Source organism: Panicum virgatum, chromosome 3N (genome assembly GCF_016808335.1).
Source record: "Panicum virgatum strain AP13 chromosome 3N, P.virgatum_v5, whole genome shotgun sequence".
NCBI lineage: Eukaryota > Viridiplantae > Streptophyta > Magnoliopsida > Poales > Poaceae > Panicum > Panicum virgatum.
This window is the reverse complement of record NC_053147.1, coordinates 60,604,563-60,624,086: the sequence shown is the minus strand read 5'-3', so window position 1 is coordinate 60,624,086 and position 19,524 is coordinate 60,604,563. Positions and strand designations below refer to the sequence as shown.

At 47.9% G+C, this 19,524-nt stretch overlaps 1 protein-coding gene and 2 long non-coding RNA genes across 3 annotated transcripts; 2 read left to right on the top strand and 1 right to left on the bottom strand.

The window, feature by feature from the left end:
* Nucleotides 1–631: 631 nt before the first annotated feature.
* On the top strand, nucleotides 632–2,021 carry LOC120663624. The gene is made up of 2 exons (XR_005670551.1): nucleotides 632–844; nucleotides 1,727–2,021. It is a non-coding gene; the product is annotated as an uncharacterized LOC120663624 (long non-coding RNA).
* A 3,805-nt stretch (nucleotides 2,022–5,826) lies between these two features.
* On the bottom strand, nucleotides 5,827–7,383 carry LOC120666444. Its single transcript, XR_005671722.1, has 3 exons — nucleotides 7,011–7,383; nucleotides 6,798–6,921; nucleotides 5,827–6,151 (listed from the first exon to the last, which is right to left on the bottom strand). It is a non-coding gene; the product is annotated as an uncharacterized LOC120666444 (long non-coding RNA).
* Nucleotides 7,384–12,981: 5,598 nt separating this feature from the next.
* LOC120666443 (protein DEHYDRATION-INDUCED 19 homolog 2-like) lies at nucleotides 12,982–18,029 on the top strand. The gene is made up of 5 exons (XM_039946285.1): nucleotides 12,982–13,154; nucleotides 13,276–13,454; nucleotides 16,738–16,815; nucleotides 16,967–17,214; nucleotides 17,593–18,029. The coding sequence occupies exons 1-5, from the start codon at nucleotides 13,106–13,108 to the stop codon at nucleotides 17,690–17,692; spliced, it is 654 nt and encodes a 217-aa protein (XP_039802219.1). The 5' UTR covers nucleotides 12,982–13,105; the 3' UTR covers nucleotides 17,693–18,029.
* The last annotated feature ends 1,495 nt before the right edge of the window (nucleotides 18,030–19,524 follow it).

The following is a 19,524-nucleotide window of genomic DNA, read 5'->3' as shown; positions in this document are numbered from 1 at the left end:
GTATTCATTAATCTTATATTCGCTGTGTTCGCTTGGCTGTGGCTGATGGCTGGTGCTGATTTGTTATGAGAGAACAGTACTGCTGACTGACTGGTAGCTGATGGCTGGTGCTGATTTAGTATGAGAGAACAGTACTACTGTCTGGTTGGTTGACAAGCCAAGCAAACATAGCGATTAACATTCTTTTGAGGGCATTAATATAAGTGAAGTGATGTGACTTGATTGCTCCAAGACGAAGATATATAGAAATACTAGTATAGTTATTATGATAAAGAAATTAAGGCGACCGTACATTTTTTCCGCAGATTGGACGTGCCACGTATTTCATTAAAAATAATAATACGATTAGTACAAACCTTAATAAATTGAGATGTTCGTACATTAAAGCAACTCCAGCAGAGTGATTAAATGGGCTTCTATCTCCATATTTGCTCGGTGGGTGCAAAAATTTGATCTCCAGCAGGGGAGCAAATGGAATGCTATTTTGGTAGGCCTTCCAAATTTCTCCCCCACCCCCCTAATTTGGTGGCCCTCTATTTGGGCTGCCAAATTGTGGGCCCCACCAATTTTCTTTTTTTATTCCACCGAGCCGGCCGCCCTAGCCGCCGCCACGCCGCCGGCCGCCCTAGCCGTCGCCCCGCCCCCGCCAACGCCACGCCACCGGCCACCCTAGCTGCCGCCGCCGGCCCGCCCGCCTCCGGTCCGCCTCCTCCCCGGATCCGCCGCCGGCGCCTGCTTCTTGCCGGCCGCGGGCGCGGGGAGGTGGCCGCGGTGAGCGTCCTCCAGGCCGACGCCGCAGCTCCACGACGTCATTTGGCGGCGGGTAGTCGTCAGGATCCCCAAGGTGAGCTTTTGCTCCTCCTGCGGTTCTCCTTTGTTCTTGTCAAGTTGCTGCTGGTGGGGGTGCGTGTTCATCTGACTTTCTGAGTAGGACGCGCAAGAACCACTCGATTCGAGAGCTTGGTGGTCACATAGCTCACGCCTCTTGGTTTAGCGCTGCCCATGGGGCATCGGCGAGTTCTTGCCGGTATGGAGTAGCTGGGCAGGGCTTGGATTCTTTAGCACAGCGCAAAACCCTGCTCAAAGGGGGTACAGGATTTTGCCCCTTTGTTGGTCAGTTCATGAGCTGATCCAATTGCGGCCACCGGCACACCACCTTGCTTCAGCTGAAGAGCCTTAGCCCACAGAATTACGCTCCCAATTCAGTCAGTCAGACAATTGTACCAAGTTTGTGGTAATGGAAGAGCCAAAACCAGTCAAAAAAATGAAAGAGTCAAATAGTTGGAAGGAACATCAGATTGAAATACGTGCTCAGGCATGTTCGCTAGAAAAAGAAACATCATATTGGCAAAGTTATGGCCTCTTGCTGAACCTAACCTGAGCATGTCATAAGTACTGCCTTCTATCTAGTGTGTATTCTACTTCCAACTGCTCATTTTGCCTAGTGTATTCTACTTGAATGTTGGTATTATTGGTAACATTCATAGATCTGTAGAATCCCCCATTACCACTGATTTTGGAAATAAAGGCACACATCACTGTTTCCTCTTGAATTTTGATCAAATATATAGTGCAGGAGAAATCAGCATCCTCAGTGTAAAGAACTTTCCATCTTATTTGATAAAATGATGTTTATTTGAGGTATTTCTTTTGTTTCCTCATGTAATGCCCCTAACCAGTTATCATTGCAGAATGCCCCTAACCAGGTATTTCTTTTCCGTTCCAGCTTGAAGCAATTGATGCTGGCGTTGAGGACTTCACCTGGGTCGAAAAAGAAATGGATCCTTAAATAGAAGGTTCAGGTTAGTATTCTGTGTGATTAGTACCCAAACTAATGTAATGTGGATTCAAATATTCTGTTTTGGAGTATTGTCAAGTCTGGATGTATACAGTAATCTGAATGTATACAGTTTGAATGCTGGAATTGTCAAATCCGAATGTGCGCTGATGTATTGTCAAGTCAGAATGAATCTGAATGTTCTGATACAGTAATCTGAATCTGAGTCTGTTATGTTCTGTCATTTTGAGGATGTGTGCATGGCTCCATATCTCGGTCTGGGAAAGAAAAATGTTGAAGCGTCTTCTCATAAGAGAAGACTTAAATGTGTTACAAATATCAGTCCCAGGAGGCTGATACACATTTATTACATCAGATGGTACATCACCGTACAATCCTCCAAGGAGGTGGACACTCGAGACAGACAATAACAAGAAGTAAAAAGGTTACGGTGATACACCAGAGCACGACCCACATGGGATCCAGCTCGGGCTCAGAGTATCGCGCCAGCGAAAGCATCCTGAACAGGGCCAACACCACAGCCAGAGTTGGGTGCAGGACGGAACTCCTACTCAACGTCTTCGGGGACGAAGTCTGGATCTTCCTCTGTAAAAATTAGGAAAGGGATGAGTACAAATGTACTCAGCAAGTCCAACCACACCCACGGAGGGGTATAAACAGAATATAATACACATGGTAAATCAAGAATAAGGCTAGAGTTTAATTTGCGGAAAGCTAATTTTTATGCAGGGGTTCATTTGAAAGAAAAAAGATTTTCAAAGCAACTTTCTCGCACCGAGTAACACATAGGGTTGATCCACACAGGATTCAAATTTTAAATTTGCTACCGTACTCCTCATCTGCCGTAGCACACGATACAACTGCCGGACACTTTTCCAAAACAACTCACGCCAACCCATCCATTCCCAGAAGAAATACTAGTTGTGTGACCAAACCGTAATTCGCCAAGTACTGTGGGCACGGCTATTCGAATAGATTTTAACTCTGCAGAGGTGTGCAACTTTACCCACAAGTGGGGTACCACAGCACGATCACCTTAGTGTCGGTGCAGATCCCAACAAAGCCATTACCCATCTTAGCTAGACCTGACTAGCCAACACGGAATCCACCAAGGGGCCATTGACCTATCACCGAGGTTTAACCGGGGCATAAGTCACACAGAGCTTATCCCTTCTCCTTGTCACCCGTTGCTCTCAGCTCTCCTGATGGCTATCAGACTAACTAGTAGGATTTATGCTAAGCCGTTGCCGCATACAACGGTCGAGTGGTTTGCACGATAGTGAGCTAGACAAGATGACACATCAACTCGGTCCTTAATTGTGACAAGATGGATATCTCCAACCTTGCTCAACCACACAGGTACGAGCACACCATTCGGCAATTCACACAGAAGTGTCATCCATCCTGTCTAAACTCATCTTTCGAAACTTCCATATTTTCCCTTCCCACACACTCACACATTTTCTTTTTATAAAACAAGTTGTACTGTGTTTAAAGTCCTAAGCGTTCTAACAGCGATTAATGTCCAAACAGATCACATTCAGACATTAATCTAGGTGGTCAAGGAATGGTTATAACAAATCAAGGGGTGGCTATCCAACCATGTTTTCAGTAGGCAAAACAATATGTAGTTTTGTAAAACAGGCTAACGGATTGTGTTTATAAAACTAGGACAAAACATGCATCAAATGATGAGATTGAACTTGCCGTTCTTAAAGCCTTCCGGGAAGTCCTGATCGAGGTACTGTCCTTCGGGTTCGGGGTCGCGGAACTGGTCCTCGCACACTTGGTCGCAGTACTACTCGTCAACGGGTTCTCCCTCGTTCACACTGTGATCTACGACACACACAAACAAGCACACAATAAATAAAAAGAAATAAAGATTTTATCGTTGAGCTCGAATCGGAAACAATTAAGATATGGAGATAGGAGTAATATTTTTGAGTGGTTTTCTAATGGCACGGCCGAAATTATGTTAGAAGTGGCGTGGTGAAGTTTCATGCCAATCGGGGAATGTTTGATGCATGAAATGATAGGTTAACGGGAGGTTTATGGGCTAAACTGGGGTTTAGGGGTCTCTTTGTAATTATTTTTGAGATGACAGGGGCTCGATTAGAAATTTGGAAAATATTTGGGCTGTTCTAAAAATGGGCAGGGATTTATTTAGAATTAATTTCATATAGTAGAAGGGCTAATTCTTAAAAAGGGAGAAAGTGAGGGGCTTCTTTGTAAAGAGAGCATAGAGGGGGGGTTCTTAAATGAAAAGGAAAAAGGCCAGGGGCCTAAGGGCAAAATGCCCTTTCTCCTTCCTCCTCCCTCCCGTGAAGCAGAGGAGGGGGAGCAGGGCGCCGGCGGCGCCTGGGCCGGCAGCCCTGGGGCATGGCAGCAGGCGGGAGCAGGGGAAAAGGGGGAGGGCGACGAGGGGATTCCATCCCCCTCCTCGATTTGAGCCGGGGCGCGGCGAGGTGGCAGCGCCACGGAGGCCGGCGGGCGGCGGTGCTGTGGGGCGCGGCGGTGGCCAGGAAATGGGGGGAAAGGGAGAGGGAACCTCGGGGATTCTATCCCCCTCACTACCTCGGGCTGAGGCAGCTTGTGGAGGCGGCTCGACGGCGGTGGGCGGACGGTGGTGCCATGGCGGCGGCGCAGCGAGCTAGGGGAGGCGGCTAGCGGTGGCGGGGCGAGTTGTGGTGGTGGTGGGTGACGTTGGGGGGCCCTTTTATAGGTGGGGTAAGGCGGTGGGGAGGTCAGGCCCGGTGGTGGCCGACCAGACGGCGAGCTCGGTGGAGCTTTAATGGCGGCGGGACCGGCGGTGGTGCTGTGCTGCATGGGTGTCGAGGCGAGCAGGGGGGCGGTGGCGCGTAGCGGGGAAGGCGATAGCTGGGGAGGTGCTCGGCGCAGGGGGGTCGACACGCGGCGACTGTGCGAGCTCTGCTCGCAGCAAGCGTGAGCGCCGGGGCGGCGGCGCTGGGCCGGGCGGCGCGGCGAGAGCAGGGCGATGGGACGGGTCAGGCAGGCGTGAGCGGAGGAGGCGGCGCTGTGCTTGACGACGGGCGGCGCGGTGAGCCTCCAGACACGCGGAGCGCGTGGGAGGAGGGGGCCGGGCGCGCGTGGGCTGGGAGCAGAAGAAAGGAGAAGGAGGGAGAAAAAGAAAAGAGGAAAAAGAAAAAGGGAAAAAGAAGAGGAAAAGAAAAAGGAGAGAGGGAGGAAAAAGAGAAAAAGAAAAGGGGGCGCCGGCGGGATTCGCGGTGACAGTCGCGAGCCGGTCGCTGCATCGACGAAAAGTGACGCGCACGAGAAACGAGGAGAACAGGGAAAATTAGACGGTGACTGATGCGGGTGTCGGGACGGCAATTCGCCGGGAAGGGTTTCGGGAGATTAGGGGTTTAGAAAAGATTTGAGCTCAACGATGCAAAATAAATTTTAAAAATTATTTTTAGCGTGTGATTTAACTTGGTGAATTTTTGGGGATGACACAAATGTTAACCTGACAGGGAAACCATTGGACCTGCAGCGAGCCTGCAGGCTGCAGCTAGCAGATGTAAGGCATTTTTGGTACGTGCATGCAATATTTTGGTATAGGATGTGAGCAAAATTACCAGTGAATATTTTGATGCATCTACTGCTGTACAAATACATCATATTGATGTAGTGCCTGCATTTCACTTTCATATTAATGTTAGCAGTCAGAACTACAAAACATTATAACTCAATGCCATATGGAGTTCTATAATAACTATGATGTATGCTGGATGTGGCGGCCAGCCAACTCTGCAGTCTTGTCCTGGAACCAACTATGATTGGTGTATGCAGATTCTGATTCAGGGGTTGCCAGTAGTTTCCAAGAACCATCAGTTGTCGACTTCTGGTGCAAATTTCAGAACCCACAAGCCACCAGCAGTCAAGTTGAGTCAATTCAAACAAGATTACTCAAACAAGCTGTTAACTGAATCTCTGAATATTCTAGAGAACAAGTCAAAGTTCCTGTGAACAAGATAACTATAGTATTTTCAGTAAAAAACTCTAGTAAATAACTCCAATGGTTTTAGAGAAGATACTTGCAGAAATTCATTTACAATGATCTTGCTAATATTTATTCTTACAAATGACAGATTCACAAATAAATTCCAGGCATGCCTAGAAAATGTGCAGAAATTACATCTGTGAAATTACATCTCTTGTTTGCATTATATACAATGGAACATCTGTGAAATTACAGATAAAGTAGAAAAACATGCTACATTATATGCCATCTGTAGTCTGTATTTCGAAACAGACTTGAACATGACTCCAGAAGCTCCTCAGTAGAAGAAAAATATGCCATCATCTTGAATGGACCCAGAAAAGCCACCAGTCCTGAAATATTAATCACTGAAGTGGTCAACTAGTAAAAAAAAGGGCGTACCCAGTGCCGTAGGCTTCCCGCACTGTGCGGGGTCTGGGGAAGGGTTGTCTTTAAGCCCCAAGCCTTACCCACACAAATGTGCAGAGGCTGGGGCTCGAACCCGGGACCTTCCAGTTACAGACGGTAGGCTCTACCGCTGCACCAGGCCCGCCCTTCAAGTGGTCAACTAGTAACAGGCAAATATTAATCTCTGAAGCACTATCTAAAGCAATCTCTGAAGTAGTTTCTAAGTCATTATACAAAACTATTTGCCAAAGAAGCTGTAACTGAATACCTGAATATAGGTAACGCTTGGATTGTTCTGCAGGTAGTTTCTAAGAATAGAGGTCTGAAAGAGATGAACAACTTGTACAACCACCATCTGCTCTAGCTAGAATACGTTTTTTTGAAAGAACTAGCAAGAACATGTGCAGTCCATTCCGGAGGAGCATAAGAAAAGAACCACTTAATCTATTTCATTGCTACTAAGAACGGGCCAGGAGGATCTTGCTAGCTAGGTCTATATGTGCTTGATTAAAGTCTGGCTGTAGCAATTAGCAAATAGCAGTGCAGATTGGCATAGCAAAGAAATCCTGAAATCCTGAATCAAGATGATACCTTGTGAGTTCGAAACAAATTCATTCTTGCCGGCGTGTCAGTATCTCCATACCAATTCTTGAGCAAAATGATTTGGGACCATAGTCATGCTTTGCTCATGTGACCATGCCGATTGCCAAAGTAGCTGCAAGCCGATCGAGAGCACACCAATCAGGGAAATTGAAACAAAGCAATAGCAATTAGCTAGAGGTTCAGAGGGAACAGAGCAGCAACCGAGTTCAGTCGCGAACCAACTCTTCCAGCAAGGGTCGTCGCTTCAAACCAACAAAGCAATCGGCATGCAGTCGTGGTAGGTAGCCCAATCAGTCATCTGCCGTGGAACTCGAGCTGCAGGCCAAGGCAGCGGCGGCGGTCAGGGCCAAGGGCGGCGGAAGTGGTGCAGGCCAAGGAGGCGGCGGTCAGGGCAAAGGGTGTCGTCTCCGCGGGGGATAAGAGGGCGCCGGAGGTGGTGCCGGGCGACGAAGGGAGGCGGGGGAGGCGGCGGGCAGACGCCGAGAGGGCGGCGGCGACCGGACGACGAGCGGCCGGCGGTGGGGTGGCAGGCGCCGGCGGCGCGGGGTAGTGTAGGAGCGAGTGGGAGAGGTGGGTGGGGTGCTGAGGGAATGACAAGTGGGACCGAGATGTCTATTGAAAAAAAGGAAAATTGATTCCGTATCACAAAAGTCGGAAAATACAACCGAAAGAACCTACTCACGTGAAATACCACCGAAAGATGCATCCGTCACCTTCAAATAGCATTCTGTCCGGTGGCTGTCTCACGCTGTGAACGCTTTCCATCTAGGCTTACATGTCAGCCAAGGAGACACCGCCCGTCTTCCTCCCTTGGAGCAGGTCGCCACGGCGTCCCCGAGCGTCCTTTCCAGACAGCGCGGCGTCGGCGACCCCGAGCGTCCTTTCCAGACAGCGCGGCGTCGGCGACGAGGGCCATGGCCGCGCAGGTGGGCGAGACATGACGAGCACGGAGCGCGGATGCGAGGAAGGCTGAGGCCGCTGTGGTGAGGACCGCGGAGTCCACGGCGCTGCGCGGGAGGCGAAATTGGCATGACGAGCCCGGAGTGTGGATGCGAGAGGAAGGCTGAGGTGAGGACCGCCGGCCGCAGCGTCGACGGAGCGGAGGAGATGTGCGTGACGGCGGCATCCGCAAAGAGGAAGGGCACGCGGCGCCGTCGGATACGCTGCTGCCGACCTTCTTCGCGGATGTGTTCTTCTGTGTATGTACTAAATCAGCTTTGGGTGGTTCAGACTTCAGACTTCAGAGTTGCAGGCCGTCGGGCCCCTAGCTTCCTCTCGTACGCCCTTGCTCTCTCACGAACACCGGCCTTCGCTCACACACACTAGAACACGTGACGGCGGGAGGTGGAAGATGAACAGTAAGGATGGCGAGGAACGCCCCGGCGAGCTCAATCTCGCCTGTATGTTGGCTCTCGTTATTCAATTAGACCGGGCCAAGTTTACACAGGAGGGGATGGCGTCTCTTATAGCTGCGTGGGCTCTCCTCCACGCCCGGCAGTTCCGCCATGGCCGCGCGCGCCGTGCGCTGTGCGTCACGCACCGGCGACGCGCTCCGCCCATGCGACCCGCACACGCGCCCAACGGCCTGGCGCACTCCCCGCCACCACTCCAACGACCTCGACCGAGTCATCCTACACGCGCTAGCTCGACCGAGTCATCCTACACGCGCTAGCTCGATGTAGCAGCACCGTCCAAATTAAACCGGCTTAAATGCACTAACCATCATCTTAATACTTAATCAAGTTACTGTGCACTTAAAACGGTGTAATCTGACAGGCCGTCGGGTAAAATTCCGATTAAACTACGGTACTCCAGGATCACAATTGCACTTAGACCCGTACGAAGACGAGCACAGGTGTTACCAGCATACAGAAATCTTCAAATTAATTTACAACACCAGTTTTACATAAAGGTCTTAAATACAAACACAGAGTTCAAACGCACAGCGGAAGTTTAAAACTGAGTTCGAAAATACAATACGATAGCTACGACGAAGATAAAAGGTGAGCTCCACATCCTGCCCACCGATGTGACGCCAACCTGCCCAACCTTCACGGGGAAGACGGGGCCCACTCAACGGTCCAACCCGGAGGAAGCGGCTGTCCAATCCAGGACGCACAGATCTCCTCGAAGTCCGCCGGGACACAACCTGCTCAGAGGGGTTACAACAACAACCCTGAGTATACTAATACTCAGCAAGGCTTACCCGACTCTGGGTATACTTAGCCCATTACCTAGACATGCAAGGCTTTTTGGCTTTGGAGTTCTTTTGCTGAATTGCTGCTAGGATTGAATCCTTACTTTCAATATTTTAGCTACGTTTAGTAAATCATGTATTAACTAAGTTCGACTAATCATCTAGAGCACACATGGTAGATTAGATTAACTTTTAGAACAACAGATACAACATTCCATCGCTACCTTTCAATACTTATTTCACTTCTTACTACGATGTGACGCAGTGACCAAGGTTCTCTTAACCGAGAGAGACGGCGAATCGATCCGATTTAACCTTGCAAGGTGGACCTAACTCACACGACACATGTAAGCCCCGCCGGGCCATGCGCGTCAACCGTTTCCACATTACCACGGCATCTGAACTACGCCTGCTAAAACCCAGGTGATGGGCCCCTCGCGGTGAACTCCCGGAGAACCCGGAGGCGGCATCCTATCCAACACCCGCCAACTCCCACGCCCAGCGTAGCATGGCGGAATTCAAATCACCGCTGTAATGTGGTACACAGCTTACCAGTTTCGACTACCTCCTACTTCCGGTATGTGGTTAGTACTGTTCAAACTCGGTCATCAGGGCCAACAACGGTACGGTCCTCAATCGACACAGGCGGGAGTTCATTTTCTCACATAAACCAACTCATTCCCGCCCGGTCTCCAATTCTTTTTACTCAACAACGTATTTCCAAGCCAAAGCTAAGGGATCAAGATCCTAAACTCGCGAGTGACAGCAATCACTCGACTTCTACCGAAATCCTATTTAGCAAAGCATTTCTATCGACACCTGCATACTAGTATAGGCCCACGGTACCTAGGGAAAACATGCATACTATGGTTCCATTCAACTCCTAGAACATAAATGCACAATACTTAAATAAACATTGAATAATTTTAAATTATGGTTATGCTCCGGGGCTTGCCTTGCAGGTCAGCGGGGTTAACTAGGTCTCCGGGGGCGTGCTCAACGGCGTCCTCCTGCTGCGCTCCTGCTCGTGGCTCCTGGACCGGCTCAGCAACTAGCTCGTGGACAGCGTCGTTCGTGGCGTCTACACGAATAAAATATGTCATGCAACAATTAGATCACAGCAATACATGAGTGCTGCTGATGCGATTCCAAAAGTTAAAACATTTTAGCCTGAAGTGATTCCTTCGAAAACAACTACTACTAACTTGCTTAGAGCAGCGAGGATTAAAACCGGAGTTTATTTTGTTAAGGTACACATGCATGAAACAAATTAACTACCACACTAAATAAGGAAAAGAGCATAGCTAGAGCAACTATAAGCAAAACCCTAACTTGCCTACAAGCTCTAGCTCAAGAATTTACCAGCTTAACTTGAAAGCAGTAAGCATGCCACCCAAATTTTTCTAACGTTTAAAGATATAGAAACACATTTCCTTTAGCCCTAGAAAAGGAAAACAAACACTAACAGGTAGACAACCAAGCACATAGGCTAAGCATCTGAAAATTTTATAGTGGATTACACATGCAAGGATAAGGCCACTGCAAATTTTTCATAATTTTTAGAGCAACACAACAAGTGGTACGAAATAAACTAGGTTAAAAACAAATTGAATTTTTCATCAGAGCAAAAGTGATAAAATGCATGCTTAAGTATTTTTCCTCTGAAGATCATGATTTTAGAAACCTAACAAAATTTGTTTGGCATTTTTCGCATTTTTCTGTGAATTTCTACACAATTATGAATTACCAGCCGAAATAATTGAAAGAAAAACATAAAAGAGAGGGGGCTGACAGCCGGGCCCCACAAGTCAGGGAGCCAGGCCCGCCCCCTCCCCTGCTTTTGCCTGCTAGCGGGCGCCAGGGCGCCGGTCGGCGCGGTCGCGGCCGCGGCGCGGCCGCCAGCCCGCGGCTCGCCGGCGGCGGGGTCCAGCCCGGCCGCGGCCAGGGCCTCCCGGCGGCGGGACCGGCGGTTGCGGGGCAAGGGCGGCGCATGGGGGCTAGAGCGGCCGCTCGCGGCGGCGCAAGCGGGCGGGAGCGGCGGCGCGGCGTCGGCGGCGGCGGTGCGCGGCCGTTCCGGCCCGGCCGGCGGCGGAGGCTCCGTCAAGCGGCGGGGGCACGATCTGTGAGGGCCGGCGGTTGCGGGGCGCGTGGCCGCGGCCCGCGGGGCTCGCGCAGGGCGGTCGGCGGTGGTGCGGGGAAGCTCACCGAGGCTCGAGGGTGGTGCGGGGAAGCTCACCGAGGCTCGATTTCGGGCGTAGGACGGCCGTAGGAGGGAGTTCGACGGAGAGGCGAAGCTCTGAAGAAGAACGACGATGGTGGCGCGGTCTGGTCCGCGATTTCGGCCGGGTTTAAGCGCGGCCGATCTCGGGGAGGGGTGGAGGAGGTCCAAGGCGAAGCTAGGGAGGTTGGGGTGCGCGGAATCGGGCTGCGGCGGCGAGGGTTGGCCAGCACGGCGAGTGACGGCGTCCAGCCCGAGCTCAGCGCGACGCAAGCGCGAGGGAGAAGGAAGCTGGAAGGGAGGAGAAGCTTCCCGTGCACGCGAGAGGATAAGGGCGGCGCTCAGACGCCGAAGTCGAGGCGCGATCGTCGACGCGTGGACGAGCTCGCCGGCGTCCGTCGCGGTATGGGCGTCGCGGCGCCACAGTACCGAACAGAGGAGCACAGTGAACACTCGAAGGATTTTGACTCGATTTTGACCCATGTTTGACCGGATGAAACTCAAATTTTCATATAGGAACTTGAAATTTGGCCAAAATAAAAGTTGTAGAGGAAGAAAAGATCTACAACTTTCGTTTTGGGCGGAAATTGATTTGGAGCTCACATCAAAGACAAAAACGAGATCGAACATCGCTAAAACAAAGGTTCCTATGCGAACCCGATTAACGCTAACGACGAATTTGAGTCCACGATTAGCGAGTTAACTCAAAATTAGCGAGACGATTAACATAGGGGTGTTACACTCGACCTCTCGCGTCGCCCGCACCGACCCGAGCCACCTCGTGCTCGCCGGCCGCGACACGCCCGCGCCCACCGCGGCCTCTGCGGCGCGCAGCTGCACTCCGTCGGGGCGCTGCTCAGCTCAACTGTGCAGCTGCTGCATGCCACCGCCGCCACTCCGTCGGGGCGCTGCACGGAGGAGAGGGATGAGGGGTGGTGTGGCTCGGGCAGTCGGGCTGGCCGCACGCGTGAGCTCCGCCTGAGCGCGTGAGCGTCGGCCGTATGCACGAGCGCCGGCTTGTGCGCTGTGTGCATGGAGGTGAACGGGCTTCACACCGTTAGCTCCAAACTTGACGATACTTAACCAAATGTTATTTCCGGTTAACGTCCGCATCTTTCAGTGCTATTTCACGGAACTGAGTTCTTTCGGTGGTATTATCCGATTCTTGTGATCTTTGGGTGCTATGGAACCAATTTTCCCTTGAAAAAATGGAAACCCAATTTGGTCACCCTACTGGAGTGAAGGTCTATAGTTGGGTGAGTAAAATTTAGAAGTGGACATCTTAATAAACATTTGCTCACCCAAATTTAGAAGTCCCATTGGAGTTGCTCTTAGTTGCTAATAATAAAACTCAACCCATTGATACAAAAGGAGACGAGAAGAGGGCCTACACGTGTCGTTTCGATGACGGTGGCCGATAGCTGCAGTGACGATACGGTGGTGAGGAAAAAACGCGGGAAATCGGTTACAACGCGACAGACAGTGATGGTATATACCATCGGCATCCTAGGGTTGTGATGACACACCTTCAAATCGTGCCTAGAGCATCACTGTAACCAGTAATAATTCCAGCTAACCGCGGGGCGTTCTCCGCAAAACAGCCGCCTTCCTCCCTAAGCGAGCTCCTTCACCGAAACGGCCCTGAGTTCGCCAGCCACCCACGCTGTTCTTCCCCCCTCCTCTTGTCGGTGTGTGTCTCTCCCTCCCCATATCTCCCTCTCCCCCACACCCCACCCACCCAACCCGCCGCAAAAACCCTAGCCCCACCCCGCGGATCGCCGCCGCCGCCCTCCCGCGCGCTCACGCCACCCCCGGCGAGGCCGCCCCCGGCCCCGGCGCGGAGCACTCCACTGCGCCCCCCTCCCCTCCGCCGGCGCCGCGATGGACACGGACACGTACGAGCGGACCAGGCGCCGCGGGCCGCGATTCGGTGAGCCGGGCACCCGATCTTCTCCGCCGGGGTCTTTGCGGGTCCCGGGGTGCGGCGCGCGTGGGATTTCGAGGATTTGGGGTGGGTGGGAGATTTTGACGGGGTTTTGTGGTGCCTGCAGATGCGCTGATCGGGCTGGACGAGGTGGAGGGGAGCGACGAGGAGGAGGAGGAGGAGGAGCGGGCGGCGCGGGCCGGGACGGCGGACGAGCTGCCCTGCCCGTACTGCGGCGAGGAGCTGGACGCCGTGGGGCTGCTGTGCCACATGGACGACGAGCACCCCGCCGAGGCCAATGCCAGGGTAAGTTCGCCTCGGGTCTTAGGGAAAGATGCAATTTTTACTCGTTTATAAGGTGCTTCTGCTTCTGCTTCTGTGTTAGCTTGCTTCAGCTGTGCAAGTTTTTCTCCCCTAGTCTTATTGTACCCTGAATGTCCATTTGGCTAGAACTTGCAGTTTGTAACTTAATATCAGGCACTTCTACCGGTCCATAGTGCAATGTTTGTGTGGTTGGGCTAACATTACATCCAAAGCGATTTATTTGTTTGGAAAATCATTGTCTTAAATTGTAGGATCAGTTGTTATGCCTTAATCCGTCATAAGTTTGATGCTTTTCTTGCTTTTAATGATAGTTTCATACTTTCATCCTAAATCTTTAACTAGCTAACTGTTTGGTGCTTGACTTGCTTGTTATATCCTTTTTATCACTTTCCCTGTTTCCTGAGGAAATAGTCTTTCATGTGTTTTCCATGTAGTTGGAGGCAGCAATATTTCTTTTTTTTTTGTTCCTAAGGATCAATTAGAAGATCTTTGTATGGGGCAATATATCGATCCATGTTCTTATGGAATGGTGCAAACTTGCATGGTTTAGGTATTTTCTTTGCAAACTTTGTTTTTACCCTTAGCACCACAGGATGGGAATATTTTATGTGGTTTTGTTGTTCGAGTCATGTTGTGTTTAAGAACCTTTGAGAGTATTACAGCATGGATTAGTCATAATGTTGGATTAGAATATTCCAAGTTTACTTGGGTAGCATGTTCTGATCGTCTAGTTAATACCCCTGTTCATACCTCCTTAACTGATGGCTGGTGTGATATTCATGTGGTTGAGATGACATAATACATGTAGGGTGTAGTTTGTTGTTTGTGTGCCACTTTTATTTGGGCATGTAAATTATATGTATTGATTGGTTAACTTAACAAATCAGAAATTTCATCTACTTTTGGTATATATCTGTGCATTTCGTCATGGGTTGTTGGCAAGTACATGTGTTATTGTCCTAACAATCTAGGTAACATCTACAGCAGTCTGGCATTGATGCTTGTAAAGAAATGACTCTGGTAGGGATTGTGCTCCATGATTTAAATTACAGTTTTGCTGTTTTTAACATTGTCTTGGAATACCTTGAATATGAGAACAAACTAATGAATTAAAATCAGAGTCACCTTCAACTTTGAGCCACAGGTTTGGAATAAAGCATTAGACCAATAATTGAACATCAAATTGTGTGGTTTAGGGCAATGTTGCTCACTTGACAGTGGGCAACATCAAGATCCAGGAATCAAGACCAATCGTCACTATCCTACCATGTCCAAAGCATTGAATATGATTGCACATAGTTGATAGTTCACACAGTTGCGTTCTTGAGTTTATACAAGTGTGTAAATAATAGGATTTTGAGGTTTTGATGGATCAGATGTCCCATAATTTATGGTCTGATTCTCATAGTTTTGGAAATTTAGGTTCACCCTTGTGATAAATGTCCATTTGTTGCTTTTCTTGCTTTTCCAAATATTTTCTAGCCCTAAATATGACATAATGTGCAGTGCCTACTATTTGCTTCTTGCTGCAATGTTATTAATGGACTAGCACTGTATCACGGTTATATTGGTTGTGATTGTGATTGCGTGCATTTTGTTACCATTTACTGCTTGCGTAATGCAACTCAAGTAGCACAGGGACTAGCACTGTACTATGGTTATATTGGTTGTGATTGTGATTGTGTGCATTTTGCTACCATTTAGTACTTGTGTAATGCAACTGCAGTAGCACTGGTATTGAAGGGAAATGGAAAATTAGTACATGTGAAGATTCTTCTGTAATCAAGAGATTATTAATTTTAGTGTGGATAAGATTAATGTTTTCCGTCGCTTTGCTGTCACTTGTGGTAAGAAATATGCATTAAGTGGGTTAATTGACTAGTTTTCACTGAGATGATGGTGTACCACGCAAACTGAGCAGTTGGGTTAGAATCCTTTTATAATTTCTGTTATTTATGAGTCCTAGTATCAGGACATGATCTATTTATTCCCTGTGGGTGTTTATGGAAGTTCTTCATGAGTTTTCATTTAAGCATTTATTCAAACTTGGTGAAAAAAATCTATGCTAGCTCCTGCAGCACCCAGTGGTCTGAAGACTATTGATAGAAGCACTAATTGGGTAGTGTGCATCTTTGAATGATTATCTTTTAGAATATTTTGTTTATCTCATTTGTGTCTTTTGGGTTTCATCTCTAGCCTACCCCAACTCGCTTGGGACAAAAGGCTATGTTGTTGTTGTTGTTGTTGTTGTATCTCATTCCGTTCTGTTACATGCAATCTTGTTGTTGTGTTGTTTCTTTCTGGTCCTAGGGTTTGTTTCTGTTGCTGAAACTTCTTGAGTACTGTTTTTGTGTGAAGGACTACGTAAGCTGCTATTGGATTGCAATTATAGTATTCCCATGTTGTGCAGTTTAATCCATGTCCAGCCCTACACTGGCTGTTTGCTCTTGTGCCACATCATCCAAACCAGGCTGTCAGCACTCGTTTTGCTTAGAGAAGTTATGAAAACCTCTTTGATGTGGAGTCTCTTGGCTGCTCGCTCTTGTGTTACTTCAATACAAACTAGGTTTTGGTAGTAATCTAAACTTAGTCATGTCCAGTTTAATTAAATGGTCATTTCTACCAAAAATGGGGAGACATTTTTTTATTGATGTGGAGTGTATGGATCAAACACCAACGTTCTGCTTCTCACACAAGAGCTTTCCTACCATCCTAGCATTGTTGCTTTATTTGCATGAGTAGTCAGTAAACATGATATAACACTCCAATGAATATATACATTAACTAACCATTGCAATAGCTAGCGTACTAGTTTCATGCATATTTTCTTATGTATTTTCTTATGTATGGATCGATAACATTGATAATCAGACCCTGCTGACCGGTTTCAATATAGGAGGGCTTGTTGGAAGGAAGGAGTTGTTGACATGAAGATCATGGGATAGAATAATTCTGGACCTCATAAATTTACTATCATTATATTGGGATATCGAAATCCTTTGATCCATGATTTAAGATGCTCTATAGTTTATATGCAGTTGAAGCTTGTGTATATTTTCCGCTACATAGATCCTCAAAATTCTTCACCTGAAATTACGTTGTTGCATGAATAGTTGAATGTGGCATAATCTGCTTGTTCTTGCCCTCTAGGTCCGGGCCGTAGGAATGCCTTTTCTGTTGGAGTATACAACAAGTTCTTGTTGGAGTATACAACAAGTTCTTACCATTCTACAGTAGCTTACATTCATTTCTTTCGTTCTTTCAGGTGTGCCCAATTTGCACAGACAAGGTTGATATGAACTTGGTTGGCCACATAAGCTCACAGCATCGAAGTTTCTTGAAGGTATAATTACCTGTACATGCATCATAACTCATAAGTCAATTATTTCCATTTATATAAAATTTGAATGTTATGTAATATTTGTTGTTGACTAGAATCTAGAAACTAGACAAGCTCCATTGTTTTGACTCCATTTACTGAAATTTATGTATAGGACAATCGAAGAAACCGACAAGGTTCATCTGGGTCATATTATGCAACACTTGCATTTCTGAAGGAAGATCCACATGAGAGGACAAGAGGATCTTCACGTGCTGCTCCAGTCAGTACAGTGCCTGATCCTCTACTGTCCTCTTTTGTTGGTAACTTCTATGGAGTAGATTTGCCAAGGGATACTAAAGTAGAATCCTTGGATGAGACAGAAGTGGGAAGTGATAACTTGGAGCTGAAAGCAGCAGAGAGGTACTCTCACATGCTATGCAATTCATTTGTTTTTATTTCCTGAGGGAAATAATTTGAACTAGTTTATGTTTATATTGATCAGTCATGAGTCATAACATAAGCAATGAGAAAAAGAGCTAAGAACATACTGAGCGGACGCCGGTGTTAAGCCATATGTCTGAAACACCCAGTTTATGGCATCAGTTAGTATCATGCAACTTCCTGATTTTTAATGGTGTAAAATAAGCTAAAAAGTGTGGACAGTTTGTTAAATCTCCTTGTACATGGGTGGAGTATATATGATAAATACTGATATTATATGCACATATTTCTTTACTAATCACTGAAATCTATATCTTGCACAATTCACTGACATTTGGATGTGTTTTTTTTTGCCAGCGTTGATGAGCCTTTGCTCCCTGAGGTTAAGGAGGAGCGAACCAGGAGGAGCCAATTCGTGCAGGGGCTCGTCTTGTCGCTGATATTTGACATCTTATGAAGAGCAACCCATAAGTCGTTGGAGAAGGCAGCTCTTGCTACCAGGAAACAAGCCTTACACCGAGCACAAGGTGCTGCTGCAGCTGTTGTAACAACTTGCTGATCTGCCATTAAAAGATGGCGTCATTGCTCCGGGATAATTGGGAGATAAATTGTGGATATGGATGTTCCTTAGTATATGCATCATCATTGCATGGACAATAGAGTATATGTATGTATAGTTCGGTAGCATCATTTGACCGGATATGTTGGGAGGCCTTGTATGTATATTGGGAGGCCAAATTATCGCCGAACTGGATCCTATCTATCATAAATCAGCCATTTGATCATGTTTTTTTCGTGATGCTTTGCTGCTGGAACGTGTGTAGGTACGCATCTGACATCTGCCTGTGATCGCCTAACTGAGTTTTTTAGGGTGAGTTTTCATCAAATGCTTTCTTTCAAAAGAAAAGTAAATGGTTTGGTAGAATGTTTTGATGAAATTTGCCGTGCTCTCTTCGCATTGCTAGTGTTTGGCCTTCCACAGTGGTGGGTGCGCTACCGTGGCAAAAAAGCCTGCCACACGGAATCTTGAAGACCCGAACCCAAAATGAGCTTCGATTCTTCTCTCTCATCGAGGGTGCACTCCTCTCCAGTAGTTGCTCCGGTTCCTGCTAGTGACACATAGGATGAGGGTGCGACCACGAGAAGGCCTTAGCATCCTTTGTGAATGTACTGACTACAGCACGGCATCATTCTCTACTTGTGAAAGGGGAAACTTGAAAATACTGGCTTCACCAAAATATGCTCTTAGCAAATCAAAACTTTGAGTTTGATTTTATATTTTAAGATCATCTTGAGTTCTGTGCGCGAAAAAGTTGTTAGGAAAGCGAATTTGCCAGGTTAACAAATCATAAATAGCTCAAGAAAAAAAAAGAAACCAGGGGCAGTTCCATGGACTAGGGAAAATAATCGATAACAAAGGCAGCAGCTAGATTACAAAATTTAACACCTTTGTCAAGTCGTTACCGCGTGTATTCGCAAGTCCGCAAGAACGACCACCCAAAAAAGAAAAAGTCCGCAAGAACGATGACGTGTTTGGGAAACCGCGTGGTTTTTCTCGCGTCTTTAGACCTTTTTTTCCCGAAGTGTGCCCCTAAATTCGGTGACTTCATTGCTCTAGTCAAGCCCGTTAAACTGAATTTAGATTACGATTATGATGAAGGTGAACTTTTTTACGAACCATGATGAAGGTGACTTTGTGCCGTCAACTCCCACAAGTTTACGTGTTCGTCGTTCGCAAAAAAAAAAAGTTTACGTGTTCATCAGGGGCGGAGCCAGGAAGTTGATTTTTTCATTGTTAGGGGGTCAACCATACAAATTTATATAAAAATTTAATCAAAATTTAAATTTCTAGTGTAAATTTGGGGACGGGCTGACCCTGTCCGCCCCCCGTCTCCGCCCCTGGTGTTCGTCATGTGCTGGCACATGGCAATCTAGGCTAACCCTCTGGTAACTTTTTTTTTTATCACGCTCAGTGGTACGTACGAGGTAGCCCCAGATACTTCGCTGTAAAATAATCCTGCAGCTAGTCACCATTCACCACATAGGCAAGTGAGAAGAGCAACTCATTCCAATTCCATCGTCACGAGCCTCGATCACAACTGCTGCATGCCTCTGCATTGCCCGTTGTTATCGGAAAAAAGAAAAACGAACCCGAAGCCCCGTTCCACACGGCCCACCCGTCAGCCTCCCAGGCCCGACGTGGGCCCCGCCCCGCCCCGCTCCCAGAATAAATCTATTTTGAAGTTGAACTGGCGGGAACGCAGAGGCCAGAGCACGACATGGAGTGTA